This window comes from Phascolarctos cinereus, unplaced genomic scaffold, assembly GCF_003287225.1.
Source record: "Phascolarctos cinereus isolate Bilbo 61053 unplaced genomic scaffold, phaCin_HiC Scaffold_4;HRSCAF=312, whole genome shotgun sequence".
In the NCBI taxonomy this organism is placed as follows: Eukaryota; Metazoa; Chordata; class Mammalia; order Diprotodontia; family Phascolarctidae; genus Phascolarctos; species Phascolarctos cinereus.
In genome coordinates, this window is record NW_027555847.1 from 700,494,744 (window position 1) to 700,519,011 (window position 24,268).

At 45.4% G+C, this 24,268-nt stretch overlaps 1 protein-coding gene across 10 annotated transcripts in view; it reads right to left on the bottom strand.

Moving 5' to 3' along the window:
• Window positions 1–24,268, bottom strand: part of HECTD4 (HECT domain E3 ubiquitin protein ligase 4) — a 197,667-nt gene that overhangs the window by 45,819 nt on the left and 127,580 nt on the right. For all 10 annotated transcript variants that reach the window (XM_020979892.2, XM_020979896.2, XM_020979895.2 and 7 more), the window contains 20 exons: window positions 22,678–22,911; window positions 21,736–21,928; window positions 21,434–21,538; window positions 20,606–20,694; window positions 20,054–20,229; window positions 17,238–17,373; window positions 16,997–17,138; window positions 16,705–16,871; window positions 15,535–15,681; window positions 14,336–14,520; window positions 12,809–12,962; window positions 10,352–10,632; window positions 9,948–10,137; window positions 7,404–7,485; window positions 6,783–6,985; window positions 5,602–5,737; window positions 4,226–4,408; window positions 3,316–3,480; window positions 2,770–2,939; window positions 2,241–2,356 (listed from right to left, as the gene is read on the bottom strand). In XM_020979892.2, coding sequence (XP_020835551.1) covers window positions 2,241–2,356; window positions 2,770–2,939; window positions 3,316–3,480; window positions 4,226–4,408; window positions 5,602–5,737; window positions 6,783–6,985; window positions 7,404–7,485; window positions 9,948–10,137; window positions 10,352–10,632; window positions 12,809–12,962; window positions 14,336–14,520; window positions 15,535–15,681; window positions 16,705–16,871; window positions 16,997–17,138; window positions 17,238–17,373; window positions 20,054–20,229; window positions 20,606–20,694; window positions 21,434–21,538; window positions 21,736–21,928; window positions 22,678–22,911 — 3,254 coding nt within the window. The remainder of the gene's footprint in view (window positions 1–2,240; window positions 2,357–2,769; window positions 2,940–3,315; window positions 3,481–4,225; window positions 4,409–5,601; window positions 5,738–6,782; window positions 6,986–7,403; window positions 7,486–9,947; window positions 10,138–10,351; window positions 10,633–12,808; window positions 12,963–14,335; window positions 14,521–15,534; window positions 15,682–16,704; window positions 16,872–16,996; window positions 17,139–17,237; window positions 17,374–20,053; window positions 20,230–20,605; window positions 20,695–21,433; window positions 21,539–21,735; window positions 21,929–22,677; window positions 22,912–24,268) is intronic.

Here is a 24,268-nt window from a genome sequence, read left to right on the forward strand (position 1 = left end):
CAGAGTGCTGCAGAAAGTCAGCTGAAGGAGGAAGGCCTTCTCAGGGCAGGGACAGAGAAACCTTCCAGACTTTGCAGAGGCAAAAAGGAAAGCATTGAGCCAAGGCCCCCACAGCAGGGAGGCCAAGGCACCCTGGACACACGGTGAATACCCCAGGGTCCTGACTAAAGGACAGAGGTTGTGGACAAGATGAGTGAGAGACAAGGCTGAAGAGGGCAGCTGGGGCCGCCTGGCTGACGAGTATGATTTTCATTTGTTGGACAAGGGGGAGCCACTGAAGCCATCTTTGCTCAGGAGAATGACACATTCAAAGAGGATCTAAAAGAAGGTTAACTTGGGGGAAAGGCGAGTTGATCAGAGGCAGGGAGACCAGTTAATAAGTAACCAAAACTAGGGTGGTGATGACGACAGGAGTGGAAATGAGCTGCTGGATGACAACCAGCCCTTGGTAAGCTGACTAGGTGTGGAGTTGGGGCAAAGACAGGGGAATTTTGCAAACAGAATTCTGTGGTTTTTAAGCTCGAGAGGATGACAGCCCCATTGAAGAAATTTGGTTGGAGAATGGCAGGAAAGAAAACAGGATGGTTTTGGTTTGGGGCATGTTAACTCAGAGGTATTAGCAGAGTATACATGTGGAGATATTCATTCTCTCTCTTTTTTTTTTTAGGCAATTGGGGTTAAGTGACTTGCCCAGGGTCACACAGCTAGTAAGTGTCAAACGTCTGGTCTGAGTCCGGATTTGAACTCAGGTACTCCTGACTTAGCTGCCCCTACCTGTGGAGATAATCAGAAGGAAGCTGGAAATAGACTAGGATTGGAGCTGTGGACAAATATTTGGGATCTATCTTTGGAAAGGTGAGAGATGAAATCCTGGGAAAGCAGAAGACCAACTAAAGAAAAAGGAGAAGAATAAAGAAAAGAGGGTAAGTTCCCTGGAGCCTTAGGAACATAATGGACATGAAATTTCAGGGCTTCCTGCCCCTAACCAAATAAGAAGAATCCTGAATGGACTTACACCAGCTTACTAATAGCAGTTTCCTTCTGTGGATGATATAGTAAACAAAAAAGAAATGCTTACCATGAGCTGCAAACGTAAGCCTCAGCTGCTGCCTAATTCTGCAGTGGTAAAGTCACTTTTCAACGTACAAACTGTTATTATTTAGTAGAAGGTAACTGATGCTCAAGATAACTTTATTCTGCTAAGCTTAGAAAGCAGATTACTTTAAAGAGGAAAATGAGGTCTTCAACCATTTACATGATCTTTAAAATCAACCAAAACCTGTCTCAAAATGAAGCTTGAACCAGAACCACGAACCTGCAGTCAGTCAAATTGGGATGCAGTGCACACAAGAAATGAAGCCTGCTCTGGAGGAAATCTAGGCCTGCTTCCTTGCAGCCTAGGAGCTGGACAAACTCTTTTACAGATCAAACATTCTCATTTTCTCCTGTGCTTTCTCTCTGCCTGACTGAATTCTACAATCTGCTACTTTCCAGCTATGACTTCTGATTAATAAAGGGCAAGAAGATTTAGCCATAAAAGTGGATAATGAACAAGAAACCAGAAGGTGAAAGAATTTAAAGAGGGGTCAGAGACCCAAAGCAGGGACAGGCATGGGGAAGGCAAAGAGTAGAAGGGAATCTACAGTGATATAAATAATAAATGATCCATTTCCTCCCAAAGAAGAAAAAAATAAGGAAAACCTTGAAGAGAGCAAAAGACACATATTTCTTCCCTCTAGATGGTAAAAGTTCCTGTACAGGTACATTAAGGAAATGATAATCTAATCCTGAACTTCAAAATGACTCTTCATAACTCCATAATTATGCCCCTGGAACATATGGAAAATGTTCATTTACATAAATGCACTTAAAGGACACTCTTACTATAAACACTTCACTTAGTTTTCAACTCAAATTCAGCCAACAGCAAGAGTGAGACTGTGCATGAAACATCCCTAAGGACTGTTAAGCTTTAGTGAGAAAAAGACAGGCAAAATAGTATGAGTTTGAAAAACAAAAGGTCCTAACAGACCTAAAGTTCACATTTTATAAGTGGGGACTAGGCATTCACAGCAGGGGTCTCTTCAGACTCAGGGCCAGGGCATGGGCTGAGGGGTATGGCCTAGAGTCCTGCACTCTGAGCACTCTACACCACAGGCATTGAAGTCCCATCACCAGACTCCAGTGATGCAGACAGTGCCAAATGACCACGACAAAGATGGAAGGTGGGGGGCACTTACCAGGACTGCACTCCTGGGCTACGAGGTTGAGGACTTCAATGGCTGCTGGACACTGCTGTAGGAATTCTTCACAAAATAAACTGTCTTCTAAAAGCTGGGCCATGACCAGGCATGCTCTTGATGGTAAAAGACATTTAAGAACATTTCAAAACCGTCAGTCAAATCTTAACGAAGTCATCTTGAGAAATGAGCTTTAAGACCAGTCTGTCCCTGCCCCCAGGCTGCCCCTGGACTCCAGTCCCTGATGCCTCTGGCTTTCCCTAAGCTGGATCTGTCCAGAGCCCACGAAGACACTCTCTTCCTGCACAGAATTTACTGGTGCATGGGTTCTGAAGGCGACACAAAATCACGTGTTTTCAGCACCAGAGCAAGAGAGTGTCAGGGTGAGGAAAGCCCAAGCTGTTTCAGAGAAGCGCCACCTGGGCTGGGCAGTCCACGGTCAGCCGTCACCGTGCTCTCCATCCCACTCCCCGAGTCTAAGACGAGCAGCATGCTGAAGGTGCAGAGAGAGAAGGAATGGTGCACTCACCTTGTTCTGATCTCAGCAAGGAGCCGAACCACTGCCATTACTGGGGCTGAGCCATCTCCTGTTGCAGGAAGTGAGGTATGAATAGATAGACTTCCCTCCTGAGGAAGCAACATGGACTGGACTGCCTGTACTACCTTCTCAGTAATGGACAGTTTATGAAGAGGCAATGCCTGATGGCGGTGGTGGGGGGGCACGGCAAAAAGTTAAATTCAAGTAGTTAGTTTCTAAGAAATGAGGGTGTTATTATCTGGAGTCGTTAATTCTCATTTTGCACAGTCAAGTAAAAAAAAAGCCACACACACAGAAAACAAAACCACAACAAAGAAGCAAAACACAACAGATCTCTTCTACGAAGGAACGCATCTCACATCACGTATGCAGCGACTTCCATACAAATACTGCTCTGAAATGCTCACAACCAAGATGCATGCACATCACAAGCCACATTTAATTGAATCACATATTTTCCATATAGAATATATATATATTACTCATGACTGTGCAAATGACCATTTAGAGTGACATTGGATTTGAAAATGACCTTACCTCTGATCTTGGAACACAAAGTCTAGATAATGGAATAGTCAATGTGTCTGACGCTTGCGAGGTCTTTCTACAGTCTATGGGTGGAAATTTGACAGTGGCTATACCTTCCTGCTCATTGATTGAGGCCACTACTCCAATGCTCCCGGATATTCCTCTCCCCAATACCTAGAGAGAGAAATGACTTAGCCCCAAGAATGCCCACAGCTTACCAGTCTTCTGCAGTGGAGGCCTAGCTGTGGCCAAAGTAAAAGACACCCCTTAAACTTTAAAAGATGGTGCTGAGTATGACAAGTAACACTTGTATAATACAGTCTTAACTGACCTTCTTCAAATGCTACAGACAATTAGTGAAACTCCATGAGATAGAGTTTGTATTTTATAAAATTTATTTCACAGATACCTCAATTACAAACCTCCTCCAGTATCCTCTCATGGCATGGACGTGGTCATGAGCTCTCCAAGGCTATACCAGCTGAAGGTGACCTCTGGCAGGTCATAGCAAGCGGGGAAGACATCAGAAGTAGGGGCCTGCAGACAGACTGTGCATTCTCCACCCAAAGACCAGCTTAGCTAAGTGCAGGAAGTCAGCCAGATACTTCCAGGCCCCAGACCTCACAGACACTGAGAGACTGAAATGTGTACCCCTGGAGGTAGGAGCTGTCAGGGTCTAGGCCCAGCTGCTTGGATCACTCATTTTATGCATAAGTAGCTGGTGACAGGCTTCAGGACTGAACAAGTCCTTTCAGAATTCAGCTTTAACCTCTAAACTGCAATGCTCTAACTGTCTCATTGGGCTTGGAAGGCTTGTTCTACAGATCTTCAGCTGGCAAGAAATAGCCATAAGTTCCAAAGTGAAGGCTGGGGTGGGGGGTGGCGCATAAAAGGAGAAGACAGACAGAGTGTATACTACCTGGACTTCAGACCCTATCTTGATGGTCTCCTTAAAGCCTCCAAGTGCACACAGCGCAGCCACGGCTTGTCGGGCAATCTTCTGAAGCTTGGCGAGCTTCCGGCCACTGCTGCTACCATTCTCCAGGATGCTTTCAGCATATTTTCCCAGCTGAGGGATGTACATCAGAGCTTGAGACAGAACCTAAGTGAATGCAAGAGAGGGGACAGGGCTGGAATTTGGATCATTTTTTTTGCATGAACTCTGCTTAGAAAAGAAAGGAAACAGAATGGCCACATGACTGACAAGATGAGTTCAGTCCTTCTATATTCTAAATAGCAGATACCACAATCCCATGGGGTTTCCATAGGGGCTCCAAGGGCAAGTGGTGTGAGTTTCACAGGGCCTGTGGCTCTTACACGATCAGAGCTGGCCAACATAACCTTCAAAATATGGGAAAATGGAACACTGTATTGCTATGTAAGCAAAACAAAAACTGTCTATATGAAAGCAAGTAAATTTAATTTACTCTGTCTCTTCAATATCTAATTAATTTCAAGACATGGTACAAGGAATTCACCTTAAAAACTATCACAGTAAAGAGGGAATTGACTACAGAGTTTTAGTTTAAAACAAAACAAAACAAAAACACTGCTGTTTAACCCTTTAAAAGGGATCGATTATGTCATTCAGTGCAGTTAAACCACACACAGACACCTTAAGATGTCAGTGTATAGAAGACAACAGACAAGTTCTCCATCAGACCTTTCCTGATCACCACCCCCTTAGTGAAAAAGAATCTCCACTCTGTCCCCATCACAGTCTACCTTGTATCTGTCTTATTTATGCCCAATAGAAGATAAGCTCCTTGAGAGCAGGAGCAGGCCAATTAACACTTTTCTATCCTCCAGCACCAAGCATAGTATCTTACAGAGTAAATTTTAAGGTCTGAACTCCAAAGGGGAACTGTGGTTGGGGAAAAGGGGCTGTTATGGATGAAATGTGCCAAAAAAACAAACTGGGCAAGGATGAGAGACTGACAACAGTTACCCAACTTCCCTTCACTAAAAGCATGTAAGTATTTATGTACAGCAACCTCAGAGGTCATCAGAGAGGACACTGAAGATCGAGGTGACATGGGGGGGGCAAGCATCAGATTTAAACCCAGCTCCTCTGCCTCCAAGGTCAGCGTCCTTGGTACTGTACCACAAAATGCTGAAAGCCACAACTGATCTTTTCAATGAGGCACATTTATTACTAACTATATAATTATACATAATATAAATACATAATTATATAACACTTATTAATTATTAATTAACTAAAATTAAATAATGATTATTAATACAATTATTATTTTAACTTCAACCAAGCTGTGGCCACATTGTAATGTTTACCTTTTCGGCAGTCGTTGTCCATATCTGAGCAGCATTCGACTCTGGTGCCATTAACAAACTATGAAGCAGGGCGATCACCTCTGCTGCCATGCTGTTTGCGACGTGGCCACTGATGAAGGGGCGCACGGGGTCAGTTCTGGGGATGGAAACACAGAATGGGATCAGGTGCCCAAGAAGGTTTACCAAGGAAAGGGCACGGCCTCCAGCATCGTGACTATCCTGGAACATCTGTTTGTCACAATAAAACCAGTGCAGTTTGGCAGAGTGAGTAAAAGTATGTTAGAATGACAAGTATGGAGAGAATAAAACATTATCAGTGTAGAGAGGCTTAGCAGCCTGGAATTTAGAATGTCAATAGGCATTTTTCTGCTCTTCCTCTCTTAGTGAGCATCTAAATAATGGTGGTCCTCAATGATTTTCTGTCCACAGAACAATTCCTCAAGGTGAAGGAAGCCCTAACCTTCACCTCTGGGGTTCCAACATGAAACGACCTTCCCAAGAATAACTATTTTTGACCCATCCTACTTTGGGGGGGAAAGCACTGCATATGTGTAATGAGGGCTGGGAGTGGATGGCTTTGACCTTTGGAGAGGAAGAGTGACAACAAAGTCTGCTTATTTCTCTTAAGTTATATTTGGTGCTTCCTAGAGAAGTCCTTCAGAATAAACTCCCTGACCTGTCTATTGCTCTTTAGACCTCCACTAGCACCTCCAAACCTTGCATTTTGGAAAGCCTATAACCTACATAAATGTCGAGGACCAGACAGAATTCTTTGTCTATGGCCAAGCAAACCACAATTCTAATGGATGGGAAGTTAGTGCTTTGTGACTTATATCCTCACTTCAATTATCCCACATCCCCTTCAACATTTATTATTTTCCTTCTATGTCACATTAGCCAATCTCATAGGCATCAGGTGGTACCTCAGAGTTGTTTTAATTTGCATTTGTCTAATCAACAGTGATTTAGAACATTTTTTCACATGACTATAGATAGCTTTGATTTCTTTGTCTGAAAAATGCCTGTTGATATCCTTTGACCATTTATCAACTGGGAAATGACTTATATTCTCATAAATTTGTATGTCTTTGTTTCAAATAGGTAAAGGGAATGATACCAAATTAAGTCCTAAAAGCCAGTCCAAAAAAGAATAAATTTTAATCAGTTTGGAAAGTCTCTACCTTGCAAGTTCAGAATTCCTTTCTCGACAAACGGAGGTCTGAGCAGTTTTCTTTTTGTCACCTGTAGACAGCCCACTCATGGTCTCTGGGTTGACAGTTTCTACCGGTGGCCCAACACTGACAATGAGGCCTGATTGGGCCCATTTAGTTGCCTTCCGAAGGGCGGCTGCAGCCTCTTCTGTGATCACTTCACAGCAGCCACTCTGAGAAATCAATATGAGAAATGTTTGGAGTACTTGGCCCCATCTGCTTAACAGCCTCTTCCACCTAAATGCTGCCAATCTATTTTTAGCTGTGGTACTTATCTGAATGGAGTTGAGGAAAAAAATTCCACAATACCATTCTAGAGCTCAAATCTCTATCTTCTCTTCATATTTCAGGATTTGTATCTTAACATAGACAACTGTCTTTGATCAGCTTACTTCAAAATATCCTTGGTTACTATGCTGGCTCGTGAGAAATTTCAAAATGTCCTGCTTCTCTGTTCTGCGCTAGGGGAACTGAACTGATTTTCTATTTCTCCATCATGATGAATGGAGTGGAACAATGGGGGATGTTGCCAGATCCAGGAATGACTCATGATGGGCTTGAGGAGAGCAGGATCCTCCCTGCCAGGCTCACCTTCGTCATGTCTCGGTCCATTTTCACCACTTTCTCCATGTTAGCACCTGTGCCGAGTCTGAATGGTCGCCCCTCAGAACTGCTGCAAATGCAGAGGAAAAAGGAGCGGGGGCAGACTGTTAGCAGGAAAGAAGTGATGAGTGGCCAACAAAAACGAGGCCATCTTGTGTTTAAAGAAGGACACGATTCCCAAAAGGGGAGTGGTTCCCCTAATAATCAAGTACAGAGGCTTCAGGACAGAACAAGGCACAGTTATCATTCAATCAGTAAGCATTATTTAAGTGCCTACTGTGTCCCTTAGGACCCCTAGAGATACAATGATAAAAGTAAAACAGGTCCTGCCCTCAAGGAGCTTATAATCTATTAAGAGAAGCCTGTTTACATAGAAATAAATACAGCACGTGTACACAATGAGCAATAATGTCTGCTCCCTTCCCTCTTCCCCCAACAACGATTGGGAGATCAGGAAAGGCCTTTAAAGGAGGTGGCACTTAAGCTGGGCCTTGAAAGGCATGAGGGGTTACACAAGGCAGATGTGAGGAGGGAGAAAGAATTCCAGGCACAGTGAACAGCCAGGAAAAACACCCAGAAGCAGGAGGTGGGACGCGCTGGATAAGAGGAGTAACAAGCAGCCCAGCGCAGCAAGAGTCAGGTTAAGTCGAGTCAGCAGTTATTAAGCACCTACTGTGCGCCCAGCATTGTGTGAAGAACCAGGAACACAAAGAGAGGCAAGAGACAGGCCCTGCCCTGGAAGAGCGCACAGTCTAAAGGGACAAACGATGCAGACAGAACACAAATTCCAACAACCCAGAGGGACGGTCCTAGGCTGTAGAAGGTGGGGTTTTTGCTGGACTTGAAGGAAGCAGGGAAGCCTAGAGACTGGGAAGAGGGGGGAGGGTGTTCCAGGCCTGGGAAGATGCCCAGAGTCTTGTCTGTGGACCAAGCAGGCCAGTGTCCCTGGACCAAACTGCTGAGTGTATGGCAGAGAGTAAGACATAAGAGGACTGGAAAGGTGGGAGGGGCCCAGACCATGCAGGCTGAAAAGCCAAACAGAGGATTTTACTTCTGACCCAGGAGGTGACAAGGAGTCACCAGATCTTACTGACTGGGGCTGGGGAGGTGAGGACACAGTTAGGCCTGTTTCTAGGAAGTCTGATTTGACAGGTGAGTAGAAGATGGATGGGAGAGGAGGGAGGCCTGAGGAAGGCAGCCAACTAGCACTGTACTTGTAGCACCTAGACGATTTACTAATTTAAATGAGCACTGCCCACAAGTGAAACAGCAAAGAAAAATCATGTCCAAAAACTGACGGTGTGCCTCTCTCCTGCTTGCTGGCCGGCCCCAGCTCCAAGGTGGGAGCCCCGAGCACACCAAGGCCCCTCTGCTCCACTGCAGTTTTAATGCTTGGCCAAGGGCTCTGATGGGGGTGCTGAGGACGGCAGGCATTGGTCCAGCAGGAGGAATCTGTCCTGTAGATCCAAACACTCCCTCCACACTCCCTCAGGCTGCAGGGCAGCATTCCTGTTTGTCAGTACAGCTTAAGGAAAGAACCAGACGGAAATGGGAGACGTGGGTGTGAAGCTGCCTCCGCCATTTACTAGCCTGTAGAATCAGTGAGTCAGAGCCACATTTGCAGTGATAACACTTGTACAATCTCCCCAGGACAAGGGTGCCAGGTCATAAGGCCAGTAAGGGAAAGAGCCTAGTCGTCTGGCTCCAAAATCATTGCCCATGGATCTGAACTGCACTGACTGGTGAGCCAGCTAGCAGCAATGCACCTGATCCACTACACCTGGCCATGCCTCGCATCCCATCTGACCGCTCAGCCAGTCATCTGCTTGCCCTCTTCCCCTCTGCTGGGTACACAGCAGCCCTCCTCCTCTTCTACCTCCTGCTTATGGGCGCAGTTATCAAATTTGACTTACACACCTGTGACTTCCCAAATCAGAGCTCCCACACCTTGGCTATCACTCCCTGACATGTGAAGGATCTCCCTATTAGAATAAAAACTTTAGGGGAGGGGCCATGTGCTTTTGTATTTGTATCCACAGTGCTTGGCACTGGTTAAGGGCTTAAGAAAGGTTTTCCATTTATTCCTTCATTCATTTTCTAATAGGATCCTCATGGGTTTGTAATATTTAGATACTGAGGATGTGTTTACTTGCACATGCTTCCATGATCCACCCATTTCAAATGCACGGCACGACACTTCCATGGCCCGGGGCCTCCCACCACTGATGCAGACTGCCAGGGCTTTGTGCTTTGGTAAATGGTTTTTCTGGGCAGCTGCAGCTGACCAGCCCCACTACCCTACGGCCAGGCTGAGGACTGGCCTGTCTGACACCCCATGACAAAGGCTCTCACCAAGCCTAACATGGCTCGGTAAAAAGACTGCCGGAGGGGATATGCCCTAGCTCAGGCTCTGAGAGCCCAGGGGCCCCTGACACCATGAGGAGGCCTCAAAGCTAGCGTCAGAGGAGGGAGAGTTCCACTATCATCCCTAGCATCTGCTGCCATCTTGACGACTGTCCAGGTCTGATTTACCTTAGCAGTGGCTGCAAGACCTCATGGGATGACTGATCTTCCCTCTTGTGAATAAAAATAGAAAGCTTGCCATCCACTGCCTCGCTCTCCTCCCCAGGATCTTTGTCTCCTTTGATGGAATTCTTTGGACTAGCTTTTGCCAAGGCTGTATCCGGTTCAGAGGCAGTAGGAGAAAGCACGGTCTGGCATCCTTCAAGTAAAAGGCAAAGCCCCATTAGAAGATGCCCACAATTCCATTCCAAGCTAGCGCCCCTGCCCTGGCAAAAGGTTGTCTCTCTCTCTCTCGTCTCCCTCTTTACGACCGTTGGCCCTGCTGTGCTTTGAGGTACATTAAATATCACTGAATGATATGCTAGAATAAGATGGTGCCCCAGAGTGGCTTTCCTTCCTTCTAAGTTCTTTACCTGGGACCACATAATCTGCCAATTTTGCCAAGAGCAGGGATGCAATCTTGGAAGCTGGATCGCTGGGATCGTCCTGCTCACTGTTTAGGGAGGGCACCGAATAGCTCCACGGGGGGAGCTCCACATTCCCACAGTCTTCCACACTCATCAGAGGCAGTGCTGCCCGACACAGCTGAAGGATGATCAGGACCAGCTTTGGAGAAGGGCGCTGGTCAAGCAGCAGAGAAAGCAGCTTGGACACACATGCTGGCTGGCTCAGGATCGCTTTCCCAATGTGGCTCCTGGAGAGAAAAATGGAGGATGTGAGATGAAGCCGACCTCTCGAGGTTAAGACCAATTAACCTCTTGAAAAGATCTTTCATAAGGAAGACATCTTGGCTTCGGCATCAGCCTTTTACGAGGACACGCAAACCTCTGGAACATCTCTGCTCTCTCCAAAGCTACCAACTGCAGGGGTCTTTTCTTAGTCCTCACCCTCTGGCCCTTTCTGCAGCCTCTGAAATGGCCAATCGCTCTCTCCTCCCTGCGTCCTCTCCCGGTCCTCCTCCTCGTCTTGCCATGCCTGCTCAGTCACCTCTGTTAACACATCCATTAACTGCACCTGGTCCCCAAGGCTCTCTCCCAGGACCCCTCCTCTTCTGTCTCTACACTACCTCCTGTAGTGACCCCTCATTGGCTCACATGGATCTAGTGACTCCCAGATCTCTCTCTCTAGCCTTGACCTCTCTCTGAACTTTAGTCCCACAGCGCCGGCCAACTTCTGTATATCTCTAACCGGACGTCCTGCAGACACTTCAGACTCATGTCCAAAAAAGAACTGATTAGCTTTCCTCAAAAACCTTAGCCCCCCTTTCCAACTTCTCTGATACAAGCTGTCAAGGATACCACTACCCTCTCGATCGCTCAGGCTCTCAGCCTCTGTGTCATCCTCACTGCACCTGCACTCACCCAACATATCCAATCGGCCATCAAATCCTATCGTTTCTCTCTTTACACCGTGCCTTATCTACGTCCCCTTCTTTCCACTCACACAGCCAACAACCAGGCCCGGGCCCTCATCACTTCCTGCCTGGCCTCCTGCACTGGCCTTTCCATTTGTTTCCTCGTCTCGTCTCTCACTACTTCAAACCATCCTCCCCTCAGGTGACAGTCATTTGCCAAAGACACACATCTGACCATGTTACTGCTTGCTGTTCCCATTGCAGCCTGGTCCCTTCCCACCTCTCCAGCCTTCTCTCCTCACCCTCCGGGGTCCAGCCACACTGGCCTCTGGGCTGCTCCTCACCTCACTCATCATCTCCCAGCGCTCTGCCTTGCCCCTAGTCATCTCCCAAGCTCGGAATGCTCCGCTTCCTCACCTCGCCTCTCAGCTCTCTGAAGACTCAGCTCAAATCTCACTTTCTAGAGGAGGCCCTCCCAGCTACCCAGCTGTTAGTACCCTTCCTAAGAGAGTTCCTTCTTCTTATTCTGTGTGTGTCTTGTATATACCTGGCTATTTACATGTTGCTCCCCTATCCAAATGTGAGCCCCCTGAGGCCAGGGTCTGGGTTTTTTTTTCTTCCTCTATATCCACAGAACTTAATAAATGCTTTTCGACTATTGACTGATAATTAAAAATATTATTTCTGAGTATTTCATGCCCGCTAAAATTGTGAGTTTTCAAGCAAAGGGTGAATGCCACTACTTAAAATCAATCGGTAAGTCAAGATTTCCAGGGTCTTTTTTCCAGCTCTGGAAACTCAATGACATTTGATGAAAGACAGTGTCACTAAGCATGAAAGTTCAGCGATCAGTACAAAATGCTCGGCTCTTCTACCAGGCTTCATTTTAAGGGAACAAGGAAAGAAAACAAGCATTTGTTAAGTGCCTACTATGTGAGAAGAACTAAGTGCTTTATAAATTTATCGTGTTTGATCTCTTTAAGCAAGGAAATAGTGATGACTATGTCAAGCTTTGCAGGCCTCTGGTTTCAGAAACTGCTGCAGCTAGAGCTGCATGACTTCTCCAGACTGGTCCAGAAATACAAGCAGTTGGCCCTGGGGTTTTACATGGACGGTATGTCCCTGCTAATCTCATAGCTCAGTAATGATGCTATAAAGCCACTGGAGTATTTCTTCTTCTGAAAGCACGGTATGAGAAGAAGAGTTAACTGGAGGCAATTGAAAGGCATGCTTTAATCTTGCCAGCAAGGGGATCTGGTCTTCGGTTACTGAATGCAATTAGTAGCCTAGCAGTTGCTATCCCCCGGGGAGTAACACAAATGATCACGTTCTCTGATGATGCAGAAATAAGCCTCCACATCAGCAGACTTGGTCACAGAAGTGGAGAGCTCTTGAGACTATCATTGGGACTTTTCAAAGGGAGAGAGAGAGTTTCCAAAACCACCCAAGGCTCAGGATTTTGAGGACAGGGTGGCCCCCAGCTCCTGGCCCTCCCAGAGGCTGCCCCACACCACACCTGGAGAGGTCGTTCAGAAGGCTGAGAACGTCCTGAAGGGCATCATTTCCAGCGGCCTGGTTGCCACAGCATTCTGTTGCTCGGGCGAGGTGGTTGGTGAGCAGGCTGGATACCTGCCGTGCCAGGCCTGAGTGCACGGCCTCAGTTGAGCCACCTTTAGGGTCAGAGGCAGAGATGGGGTGCACATGGTGAGACAGCAGCAAACCTAAGACCCCACAGGACCAACAAGACCCGCCTCTTTACTGGTGCCTGGGTTTCCTTAACTTTGCTTTAGGCTGTTCCTTGTTCACCATACATTTTAACAGCTCCATGAAGACTAGTCCTAGAGGAGACTGTTCATGAGAACAAGGGAACACTATTCCACAGATAACCAGGAAAAGCCATTTTCTTCGATTAGGATCAACCAGCAACCATTGGGAAAAGGGAAAATGCAAATAGGGTTAGTTTGTTGTCTGAGTCACACATGGGATCCCTTCATAGAGAAAGCTTCCTCCAACAGTGCAGAGCAGCACCTCCTCTGCCATTTCATGTTGGGGGGAGTTTGGGGGACACTGAGAGGTGGGCACACGAGCAGGATACTGCAGGACGGCTGTCAGTGAGCCCTCCCTCTCTCTGGCCAGCCTTGTGTTTCCATGAATGTAGTCTTAAGGAAAACAGGCTGCTTCTGACTAATGCCATACCTTCTCATTAGAATGCTGAATTTTTCTCTGGCATGTTTTTAAAATTGTATCTTAAGCACTAAATTGAAAATGAATGTTATCTAATACATACATACACACACACACACACAAAACTAGTAAACACTGTCTTAATGCTAACCCATTAGCAATGAAACCATTTCACTGAATCACCTCATACCTAAGTGTAGAAAGAAATGAGAAGCAAGCTGCTTCACTTTGGGGAGGTGGAACTGATTAGCTTTTTCCAAAAGACCTAAAAGCAGGGTGGGGAACCTGTAGCCTTGAGGCCATGTGATGTGAAAGGAACTAAGTGCTTTATAAATTTATCTTATTTGATCTCTTTAAACAAGGGAATACTGTGATTATGTAAAGTTTTGCAGGCCTCTGTGTTCAGAAGAAAGGCCTCACGTGCAGCCTTTTGACTGAATCCAAACTTCACAGAACAAATCCCCGTAATAAAAGGACCTAGAGGCCATGTGTGTCCTTGAGGTCGCAGGTTCCCCACCCCTGAGTCCTAAGGACATCCTTTAGCTCAGAGATTCCCGAACTTATTTGGCCTACTGCACCCTTTAAAAAAAATTTACTCAGTGTCCCCATGGAAATCTACTTTCTTTAACACTTTAATAGTTTTTTTTGAAATATGTGTCACCCGAGGCTACTACCACCCCCCCCCTCCCCAATCATTCCAGTGCTCTTGGGGGCGGTATCACGCACTTTGGGAGCCTATGTTTTAGCTCATGGTTTTCTCAGAATCAAGGAGAAGAAAAGCCTCTTACTGCATGAGCTGGAAGTTGGGGGGGGGGCCCAAGGCAGAACTGTGTTGAGGCTGTGGCTCCCCTCTTCTTACCTTCTTCTTTTTCCCACTCTACACAGCGATTGGCAAGCACCTGGAAGGCTGCCCAGGCCATGGCGGCCACTTTCTGCTTCTTGGTCTGCTTCTCGCTGGAGCTGGCTTCAGCCTGACTGCTCAAGCTACAGAGCCTATCCATGAGCTGAACAAGGCCGCTGCGGACCAGGCACTTTTCTTCACTCCTACACACAGCGAAGAAAAAGTTGTCTAAGTGAGAGATCCTCACAGGATGAGGGTTCAACACTAAGCTTGTCTAGGGGGCTGGAAAAACGTCTGGGGGAGGTCCCTGACCGGTACCACTCACAATTAAGACCTTACAAAATGCTTTGTAATGACACCTTCACAAGAAACAACCAATTCATTGCACTTTTTTCTCCTTAAACAAAACCACCAACTGAAAGTTAATCAGGGCAGCTTGGGCTTGCCAGAATGGCCAAGCTGTCCATCAAAGAGGAGCTCTTTGAGGTTTAGATGGTGACCATATGTTAGGAGGAAAGTCAATGTCTAAGTTTAAGAACGTCTTTCACCATGCTATTTCTTCTTCCTGACACGTCATCTTCATCCTCTTTCCAGGTCCACTTTCACAAGATATTGTGGTTACCAAAGTCTGTTTATGACTCTAGAGGAATCAACATTATGGAATTTACATGGGGTCTTTAAAGGTTGTAAGAGACTTAATAAATCCAAAGTCAGGGTAGGTGACAATTTCTTTTGAATCACAAAAGCCTGCAAACTCAATACAACTGAAAGCCAATAGAGTCAGAGCTCAAACTTTTAAAATGGTAAATGGAATAAAAGCAGTCACCTCATGAATGTTCTCTCATAGGAAAGCCAAGACTGCTCTCCTTCCTCACCAGTCCAGAGGCTCTTAAAATTCCCACATAACTCCAAAGCTTGGCCCCAGTGCCCGACCCCCTTCCCCCAGGGCCAGTGCCTCCCTAACAGAGTTACTTTGCATATAATCGTATGTGTATATTTTGCCTCCCTCAGTAGAATATAAGCACTTTGAGGGCAGGGACCTCTTCATTTTTATCTTTGTATCTCTAGCGATGGGCATGCGGCAAATGCTTAATAAAAGCTCGTTGAGTCATTGCTCCCTCACTCAAAAGGAAGGGAATATTTTAATAAGATGTTCAACTTTCAAAGAATACAACTGCAGCTTGGCATTTTCTTGTTTCTTGGGCATAGTCTTTTACCTGGTATAAGGTATGGTGCATAAGAGCCCAATGCTATTGGCACAAGCAATTGGATAACGAGCACACAAGGACACCACAGAAGTCATGGTCTCTCCGAAGGCCTCCTGCACCTGTTCGACCATTCCACCACAGGTTAGTTCTTCAATTCTATGAAAAGAGAAATCAAAACGCACGTTTCTTAGACCAAGTCAAAGAGGGCATGATACTGAGAAATCACCAAAGAACTTCTGCAAGCAACTCAACACGGTCCAGAGCCATGGACTATGAGGCTAGGGACAGGATCTCACCCTTTACTTTCCTGATGAAGAAACCAAGGCCCAAAGAACAGTGGCTCGTTCAAGTCATCCACCTGGCAAATGGCGCTTCTGAGACTAGAACCCAAGTGATAGAAAAGACATGGGCTTCTTCTTCCCCAGTTACCCAAGAGAAAAACGGACCATGGAGCCAAATGTCTGTGACTGGCTGAGAAGGCATGTCCTGATGTGGTACAGAATCGTGCCTGACAGGCCGGGCCTCTTGATTTCTACTCAGGACTTCCTGAGCACATGTGCCTATGGCCAGCCTCTACCTGAGCCTGCATTTCTTGACTAGAGTCTTCAAAGAAACAGATGAGATTAGAAAAATGACTCTGACTAGATATTAAAAAGCAACAAAAGCTTAAAATCACACAAAGGGAAAAGAGATCACAAGGGGCTCATAAGAGTAAAAAAAACCCTACTATCATTATCGCCATAAATTATGTATGATTTTCTATTAAAATACTTCTGATTATATGGTTCAATTTAGGGTTTATTCCTTATTTGGATTGTTCGTATTTGTTGAGATTTTTATTTATTTTATAATTAAAAAGAAAACAAAACTACTGCCAGTAGTTGGCATGGGATACAGAAGGAGCTAAAGCTAGCTGCATAAATGGCCTTTGGTCCTAGTCTTCTCGGTCACTGATTAAAGGTCCCTAGAGCTCTGTGGGGAATACAAGTGAAGAGCTCTAGGGGGACACTCAGCTGCAAATGGCCAAGGTTAAAGGCACAATTTCTAAGTTAGCAAACAATGATTTAGAGTTTGTTCTGGCCCCAAGTAACACAGTCTACAGAACGGCTTCCCTTGTTTATGGGGAAAGCTTCTCAGGACTATTTTGTTGTTTGCTGACAACAGATAACGATGACACACCTGGGGCCGCCTTGAAGCACCATAGTGACCGGCCCTACAAGATGCGTCACCCCTCCGACTCTAACGGCTGCAGTCAGCAGCTCCCGCATGTGCACAAGTGCCTGCTTCCGGGTGTTCCCACGCCGCCACCTGGTCTGAGCAGCGAGGAGGAAGCTGCTACTGGATACCTGAAATATCAAAGACCAAGCGTCTCTGAATAACCGATGCCTCTCCCAGGTCTGACCAGCACTCTGGGCTGTCACATTGTACTCCACGGGGATGAAGGAAGAGAGGGGGGCAAGGTGTGACCTACTGCTTGGTCTGGGTTGGTCCCAATGAAGGCAAACAGCTGTCCTAACAACACACTGTACGTAGGCTTGTCCCTGCTGTCCTCGATTGCCAGAGACTGAAGGAGTGTGAAGGAGCTGCTCCGGTGGCTGGGAACGTGTCGGCGCCTGCAGAGAACAACACTGGGTCAGGCGATGGCGCTGCTGCCAGCACTTGGTCAAACACTGGGCCCTGCTGCTGCCCCTGCCACGCCACGGGCAGCTTACCTCTGGCTTGCTCGAGTGAATTCCAAGTCTTCGTTCCCAATCATTTCTAGGTCAGATGGAGCAGACATGCTACGAAGAAACACAGGCTGCCGGACAGCGTGAGCGATCACCTTGGTCTCGGACGCCGATTTACAGGCTGGAACACAAGGTGAGAGAATGGCTCCATCATCACAGCTGTCCTGCCCATACTGTACCCCACCTCCTATCCCATTGCATTTTTCCTCCTTGGGTACCCCACCCCCCCAAGCACCAAGACAGTGCCAACGCTCACAGTTCCAAAAGCCCAGTGAGGATCCTCAAGTCTGAAGGCATTTTCTAACCTCAGGTAATTAGGTTATAGTTCTTACTAATTTAATGAAAGAGATTCTCTAATAAAGTCTGGAAGAATCCCCTTAGCTTCCTGAAAGGTCACTTTTTATTTCGATACAGGCATTTCATGGAGCAGAAGATTGCAAAGGGCGAGGGATGATGAGATTAGTGACGTCTGAGTCACAGCTTTGGGATGTGGAGAACTCTTGGATAGCATCTAGGCTAGTGGTTCTCCAAGTGGATTCCCAGGCCCCTAAGACTCTATCAGGGGGCTCAGAGGGTCGGCAAGGTCAAAATTATGTTCATCATCACACTGAGGTATCACTTGCCTATGAAAACACTCCTCCCTTTTCCAACTACACATCTGTGGGATTAAACATATCAACAGGCTGAACACAGAAGCATCCAAGAAAATCTACGTCTTCTAGTAAGACATTAAAGAGATTTGGAAAAACATGTAAAATAATGCCATTCTCACTAAACATTGTTGTTTTTGGAAAATGTAGCTATTTTTTCATTTCAAAGTGCTGTATTGGGGCAACTAGGTGGTGCAGTGGATACAGCATAGGCCCTGGAGTCAGGAGGACCTGAGTTCAAATCTGTACTCAGACACATAACATTCACTAGCTGTGTGACTCTGGGCAAGTCACTTAACCCCAACTGCCTCACCTTCCCTGCAAAAGTGCTATATTAGCAAAATTAATTTATTATTATATATTATGAATATATTATTAATTTTTTTCAGTTTTTACTTCTAATATAGTAAATATTGATAGATGTAACTTGCATCAAGACAAGCCCTTTGGAGTGAGGATCCTCCATCATTTTTTAAAGTGTAAAGAAGTCTGGAGACCAAAAACTTGGAGGCCTGCTGCCCTAAGCCAATCCCTTTATTTAAAACAAAACAAATCCAGATATGGAATTGCCAGTGACTGGCAAGGTAAGGAAGCTGTGACCTAGGGAGGTTAGGTAGCTTGCCCAAGGTCACAGAGGTAGCAAGGAGCAGAGTCCAGATTTGAACCCAGGTCCCGGGGCTCCAAAGCTAGAGCCCTCTTTACTGCACCATTTTCTGCACAGGCGACTTCTTCCTCACCTCTCATTCCTCTTTAAATCTGTGCTTCATTGTCGGTGGCTCCTCTGTCTAGCCTGGAACCCGAGTTCATGGGCAGGAGAGTCTGACCAAGCCTTTACCCTACTGAAGTCATTAGTGAAAGAGGGTCATCCTCTGTATGAGGCGGGCAGTCATACTGCTGCAAGGGCCAGGCAAGCCTGCCCAGTAGAAGGCGTGCACAGGAAACAAGGCGCCCATCAGGACCAGTCCCTGCAGCCTTTGATTTGAATTTGTCTAAAAGCGTGTCAGAAGAAGCGGTTGGCTCATGGCAGGGGCTTTGTGAATGCTTGCTGATTGACTGACTGAGCTCCAAAGACTTGTATCTGTTTTATCTGTTAACCAACTACTAACCACAGTAGGCAGCCACGTGGTCTAGCAGCAAAAGTGGTACAGGTGGAGCTAGGAAGGCCTGAGTTCAAATCCTGCCTCTAACAAGAATGTATGAGAGCCTCATTCAGCCTCAGTTTCCTCACAGGAAGACTAAATACCTACCTCACAGGGCTCTTAAGAGGAGCAAGTGAGGTGATGCATTTAAAGGATTATATAAATGCTTGTTGCTTTTGAAATGAAATTCAACTTATGTATTAACAACCACCTGCCTAAGACTGCCTCCTATTCTGCAGGCAGTTGGGTGGTACAATAGGTAGAGCACTAGGCCTAGAGTCAGGAAGACCCGGGTTCAAATCCAGCCTCAGATACGTGCTAGCTGTGTGATCCTGGACAAGTCATTAACCTGTCTGCTTCAGTTTCTTCATCTGTAAAATGTGAATCACAACAGTACCTACTTCCCCAAGTTGTTGTGAGGATCAAATGAAATAATCATTGTAATCAGTCACTTAATAAATGTTAATTGATTAATGATTCCCAAGTGTACAATACTCGATACACTTAAATACTTGTTACATTGTGGTGTCGCTTTGTATCACATGCACAGATGAGATCCTAAAACCCACATGACATATGATAGCTGCTGTCATACAATCAAATGCTGTATTTCTGAAGCTAACGAGGCAGGGAGAGGCAGCACAGCCAGCAGACCAAGGGCTGGCTTCATTCCCAGGAGTTGGGTTCAAGTCTTGCCTTTGACCCTTGGCAAGTCGCTCCGCCTGCTCACTTCCATCCCCAGAGGGACGCTGCACGCCAGGGGTTCTTTCCATAATGAAATCCCATCCCTGGACCCCACTGGCCTGATGGAGGAGCAGTCGCATCAGGAGGAAATACAGTCATGCTCACTGAATCCAACTTCAGGATCAGATGACAATGTGCCACATTTTCAAAGGGGAAAAATAAAGGGCAGGTGGGAAAATGCTAGAATTCCCTCTTTTAAGGCTTGAAGAATAGAGAGCACTGAGAGCTTTAAGATCCTATGGGGCCCAAGGGCCTTTTCCAGCAGTACCTGGCGTCTCTGCGGGTGTACCCGACACGCTTCGTGGGATGCTGGACTGGGCGGCAATGGTGACATGCAGCAGCAATTCCGCTCTGTTCATTAAGCTCTTGACTAATGCTTTTGTTTTAGCAAGAGGGTGCAGGGGTTTCTGAATAAGAGAATTCACTTCCTGAAAAAACTTCTCCCTGCAAAAGACAAGTCCACGTCCTATCAGTCCTTTGTTAATTTGGCAAAACCAATTTTTATAACCAAGGAGCTTGCCTAGAGAATGGGAGAGAGAAAAAGCAGCCGCAGCAAGCTGGGCTTTTCTCTCACAACTTTCAAAAACAGCCAAACTATAACTTGTACCAACTTTATGTATTGCCCTCAAGTTTAAAGGTCTACTGTGGTTCATAAAAACCATGATATTTTGACTTCAGAAGTCTGTCCCACATCTGAAATTCTTAGCAAACACCTGGATTCTTTTTCAGAGCTGAGATGGTATCAAGATATTTACAATTTCTTTCTGGCAGAAACATTCATGTGATAAATTGAACACGTTTTTGTTTCACCATCACCAACCTCAATGACAAGACCAGGTTCTCAAGGTCACTTCCATCAAAGGAAACCTCCTTCATCGAACACAAGAGTTCCAGTTCCTTTATTTTGTTCTAAAGAATGATTTGAGAAAAAAAAAATGGATGCATAACCTGTAACACCAACATCCTTGGTACAATGCATTAGATGATCAGATCTTTAAGGGAGAAAATAGCATCTTTTGGACATATTTCTGAGGAACGGAAAGAGTTTATCAGTTGATAACTGACATTTTGATGACTAAAAATGGTGCTGCTCCTCTCTGGGGATTATTTCTTTTCAGTTTGTGTACACAGAGTGAAATTTGATCACAACTCAAGTTTCCTCAGCATCTTTATAAATAAACTCATAAGTTAAAAACAACTTCAATAGCTGGTCATTTGTAGTTCTGAACTGTCAACAGACTGGTCTAATTAACATCATTATATACCACTTGTGGAAAAAACCACATGGGTCAATTTTAGGTACAATAGAAATTATTTCCTCCTTCTGTGAAGGTAGCATGGCCTCATCCTATATGAAAAGGGATGCCTCTGGAATAGTTCTATAGGCTGGCTAAATTAACTACCCAGAAATCTTAGACTACGGAAAGATTATGCTTCTGGTTAGGTGTGGACCCAGTAAAGAAGCATTAACCGCCACTCCTATTGTTAGTCTACAAAGAGTTAAAGTAAGCTGCACCAATGAGAGGCTTCAACCAATCCGCCACCACTTCCTGACCCCATTAGTTGGAGATGTTGGGGGGAGGGGAGGGAAAAGGAGTGGCTCTGCTGGCTGGGATTTGGGTGTTTTAAGCTATATTGATATGCTCACCTCATTAAAATGATAATCGTAAAAGAATGGTGTGTTGTTTTCCAGTTTTCCTTGCATGGCATCATCAACCTCGTTTTGCCATTTCTGTTCCAATTCTGCAACACTCTGATAAACACATTAAAGTAAGGATCAATGTAAAGAGATTCAGCAAGGAATACCTAGCTTACATATGAATTAGGCAATCTAAGCTACACCATTCCTTACAAAATTAAGAACAAACTTTGAGGTTTCTTAACGTCCAGCACTTAAGAAATCCTTTATATCCTTTATGAGGAAATAACAAATAGTTTGGCCTTCCTTACCTGAAGTTGCCTCTCCATAGCATTGAGCTTTTTAAAGGTCTCCCCCATGATTTTACATAATAAATCATATTCTTCAGCATGCTCCTCTTGATACTGGAAATTGATCAAAGACTGCAGAGCATCAACCAAGTTCAGGTGCTTAATCACACACGACACGACCATTTCTTCCATGACATCAGGCTGAACCACTTCCCTACAGTTAAAATGAACAACTTTACAATACGGAATTGCCACATATTAATTCCCTAGAAATCTTAAGACTTCTGAGAGATCACACTTCTGATTAGGTTTCAGCACAGTAAAGAAGCAGTCACTGCAACTTCTACCGTCAGTCTACAAGGAGAAGAAGAGGCATGAAAATGACAGCACTGTCTATCCATCTGGCCATCACTACCACCACTTAATAACTACACCAGCTGGGGATGGCTGGGGGCTGGGGTAGGGAAAGACATATATTAGAGCAGAGAACTTGAATACAAATTTTTAGTGGCTCTATTTGCTGAGGTTTGGACATTTTAAGCTACAATTAAAGTCACAAAGCTGAACACCCATTGCCCCCCACCCCCCCAACACAAATGATCATGCCTAATTTTATATTTCTTAATCATTAACAACATTGTGGTTTTATAACAATATTGGAGCCAAGATTTCTGTTCTGCCCAAACCAAAGGAGAGGTTTTTAATGGCCCTCTCTGCCGGCAGGTAAAATGTGTCCTCCAGATAACACAGAGATGTTATTCCCACCACACCACTAGACCTAGTAAGCTGGATCCAAAGGTGAGATTTCTGGGGAAGGCAGTTAACACTCACTAAATAAATGAGAGAACAAGAATATATTTGGCAAGCCAAAAAGTGCCACTAAGACTGATCTCTGTTCTAAAGGAGAATATGAGAAATGCAATACAATCTGTCCAGAAACACAAATAAGATGCTATAACATACTTTATGCTTGGTCTAAACTGAGGTCTCGCACGCCCAGAAATTTCCCTGAGTTTTATCATGATTCCCGGAGGCAGCCTGATCCGAGGCAGTTCAAAGTCATTCCCCAAGGGAGGCACCAGGACATCAGAGGGGTAGGTGAACTCCCTGTCTTCATCTATGGTGAGTGGCAGCGGAGAAGGGCTTGGGGTCAGAGCAGGAGAGATCACTCCATTGGCTTCCACCTGCCACTGACATCTAAAAAGGCAAAGATGGGGTCACTCGCATTCAGTTTCCTCATCTCCCTCACTTCTAGGAAGGCTGCTTGGACAAAGTTTGTTGGTGACAGTAACAAGATCAAGTGAGCACTGAGGCTGTAATTTTTCTGTACTGGACCCTTCTCCAGAGGCTTAAAATCAAGGAGCACCATGGGAATTTGTGAACATGATTCTTCCATCTTGGGAAAGTTTTTGTAGTTGAAGGTTTCAATTCTAAATTTACTAACACAAGGACCACAGAAGTTCTCAGGACTAGCTTCAACATAACTTCTAAGACATACCACCAACCCCACTGTGAAAGTGCAGACAGTGTGGAAGGCCAACAAAACTCTAAATTCTTCAATGATTTCTATAGTGTCTGGTCTCAGTGACTCTGTACTTCTTATCACATGTGCAAGGATATAATTTTGCTTCTTAGAATTTTGTAATTGCAAGTGCTATTACTCATTCTGAGGAATGCAAGCAAATTAATTATAGACACACACACACGCACACACACAGAGCTATATCAATAAGGCTTTTATTCCCCTTAGGCTCTTGTTGTATTGAAAGTTTACTCTCTACTCTTTTATGGAATCCAAGTTAGCATTTCACATGTAGGATCCCAAAGGGAAACCCTAAGGACCCTGCTAAAGTCTTTGATTCTTGCTAGAGAGAGGAGACAAAGAACATGGCACTTGCCCAGCAACTGGCATATATTCTTTAGTATGATCTGTCCCTTGTTCTTTGCCTCTAGCTCTAAAAACACCCTAGAAGGTCTCCCCTTGTTTGCCAAATAAAAACTTCATGGTAAAGTGTCCACCTCAGCCCAGATAGTCCCAAAGCACCCAGCACCATAGGGAAGACCAGCCACATCCCCCTTGTTAGCACTCCCTGGGTAAATCAAGGCACATTACACTCCCTACATTTATCCCCCTCAACCAATTACTGATCTCAAAGACTCCATTCATGTGGCTCCATCACAGCAGATAGAGCAGGTAACCCCTTGCTCCACCAATCACCATGCTGGAACTCTTAAAAAGGAGGGAGCATCTCTCCCACATGGCTATACCAAAAGGGAAAGCAGAGAAGTCACCTTCCCGGGATGTGGCTGAACCATCATCAATCTAGATCAGGAGGCTCCATCTCCAGTGGGTTGTGAAGGACACCATTCAATAACTCTCTGCAGGACACCTAAGTCTGGGGTGGGGTTCTCCTCCCCTGTCTAACGGGGAAGTTCTGCAGTTACCAAGTAAGTACTCATCTGAAGAAGCACTTTTCAGCAAGTGAAGGAATTGAAATGGGAGACTCAAATTTGTTCAAACTGTCAAGTTAAGAGAGTGGCCCCAATTTACTTA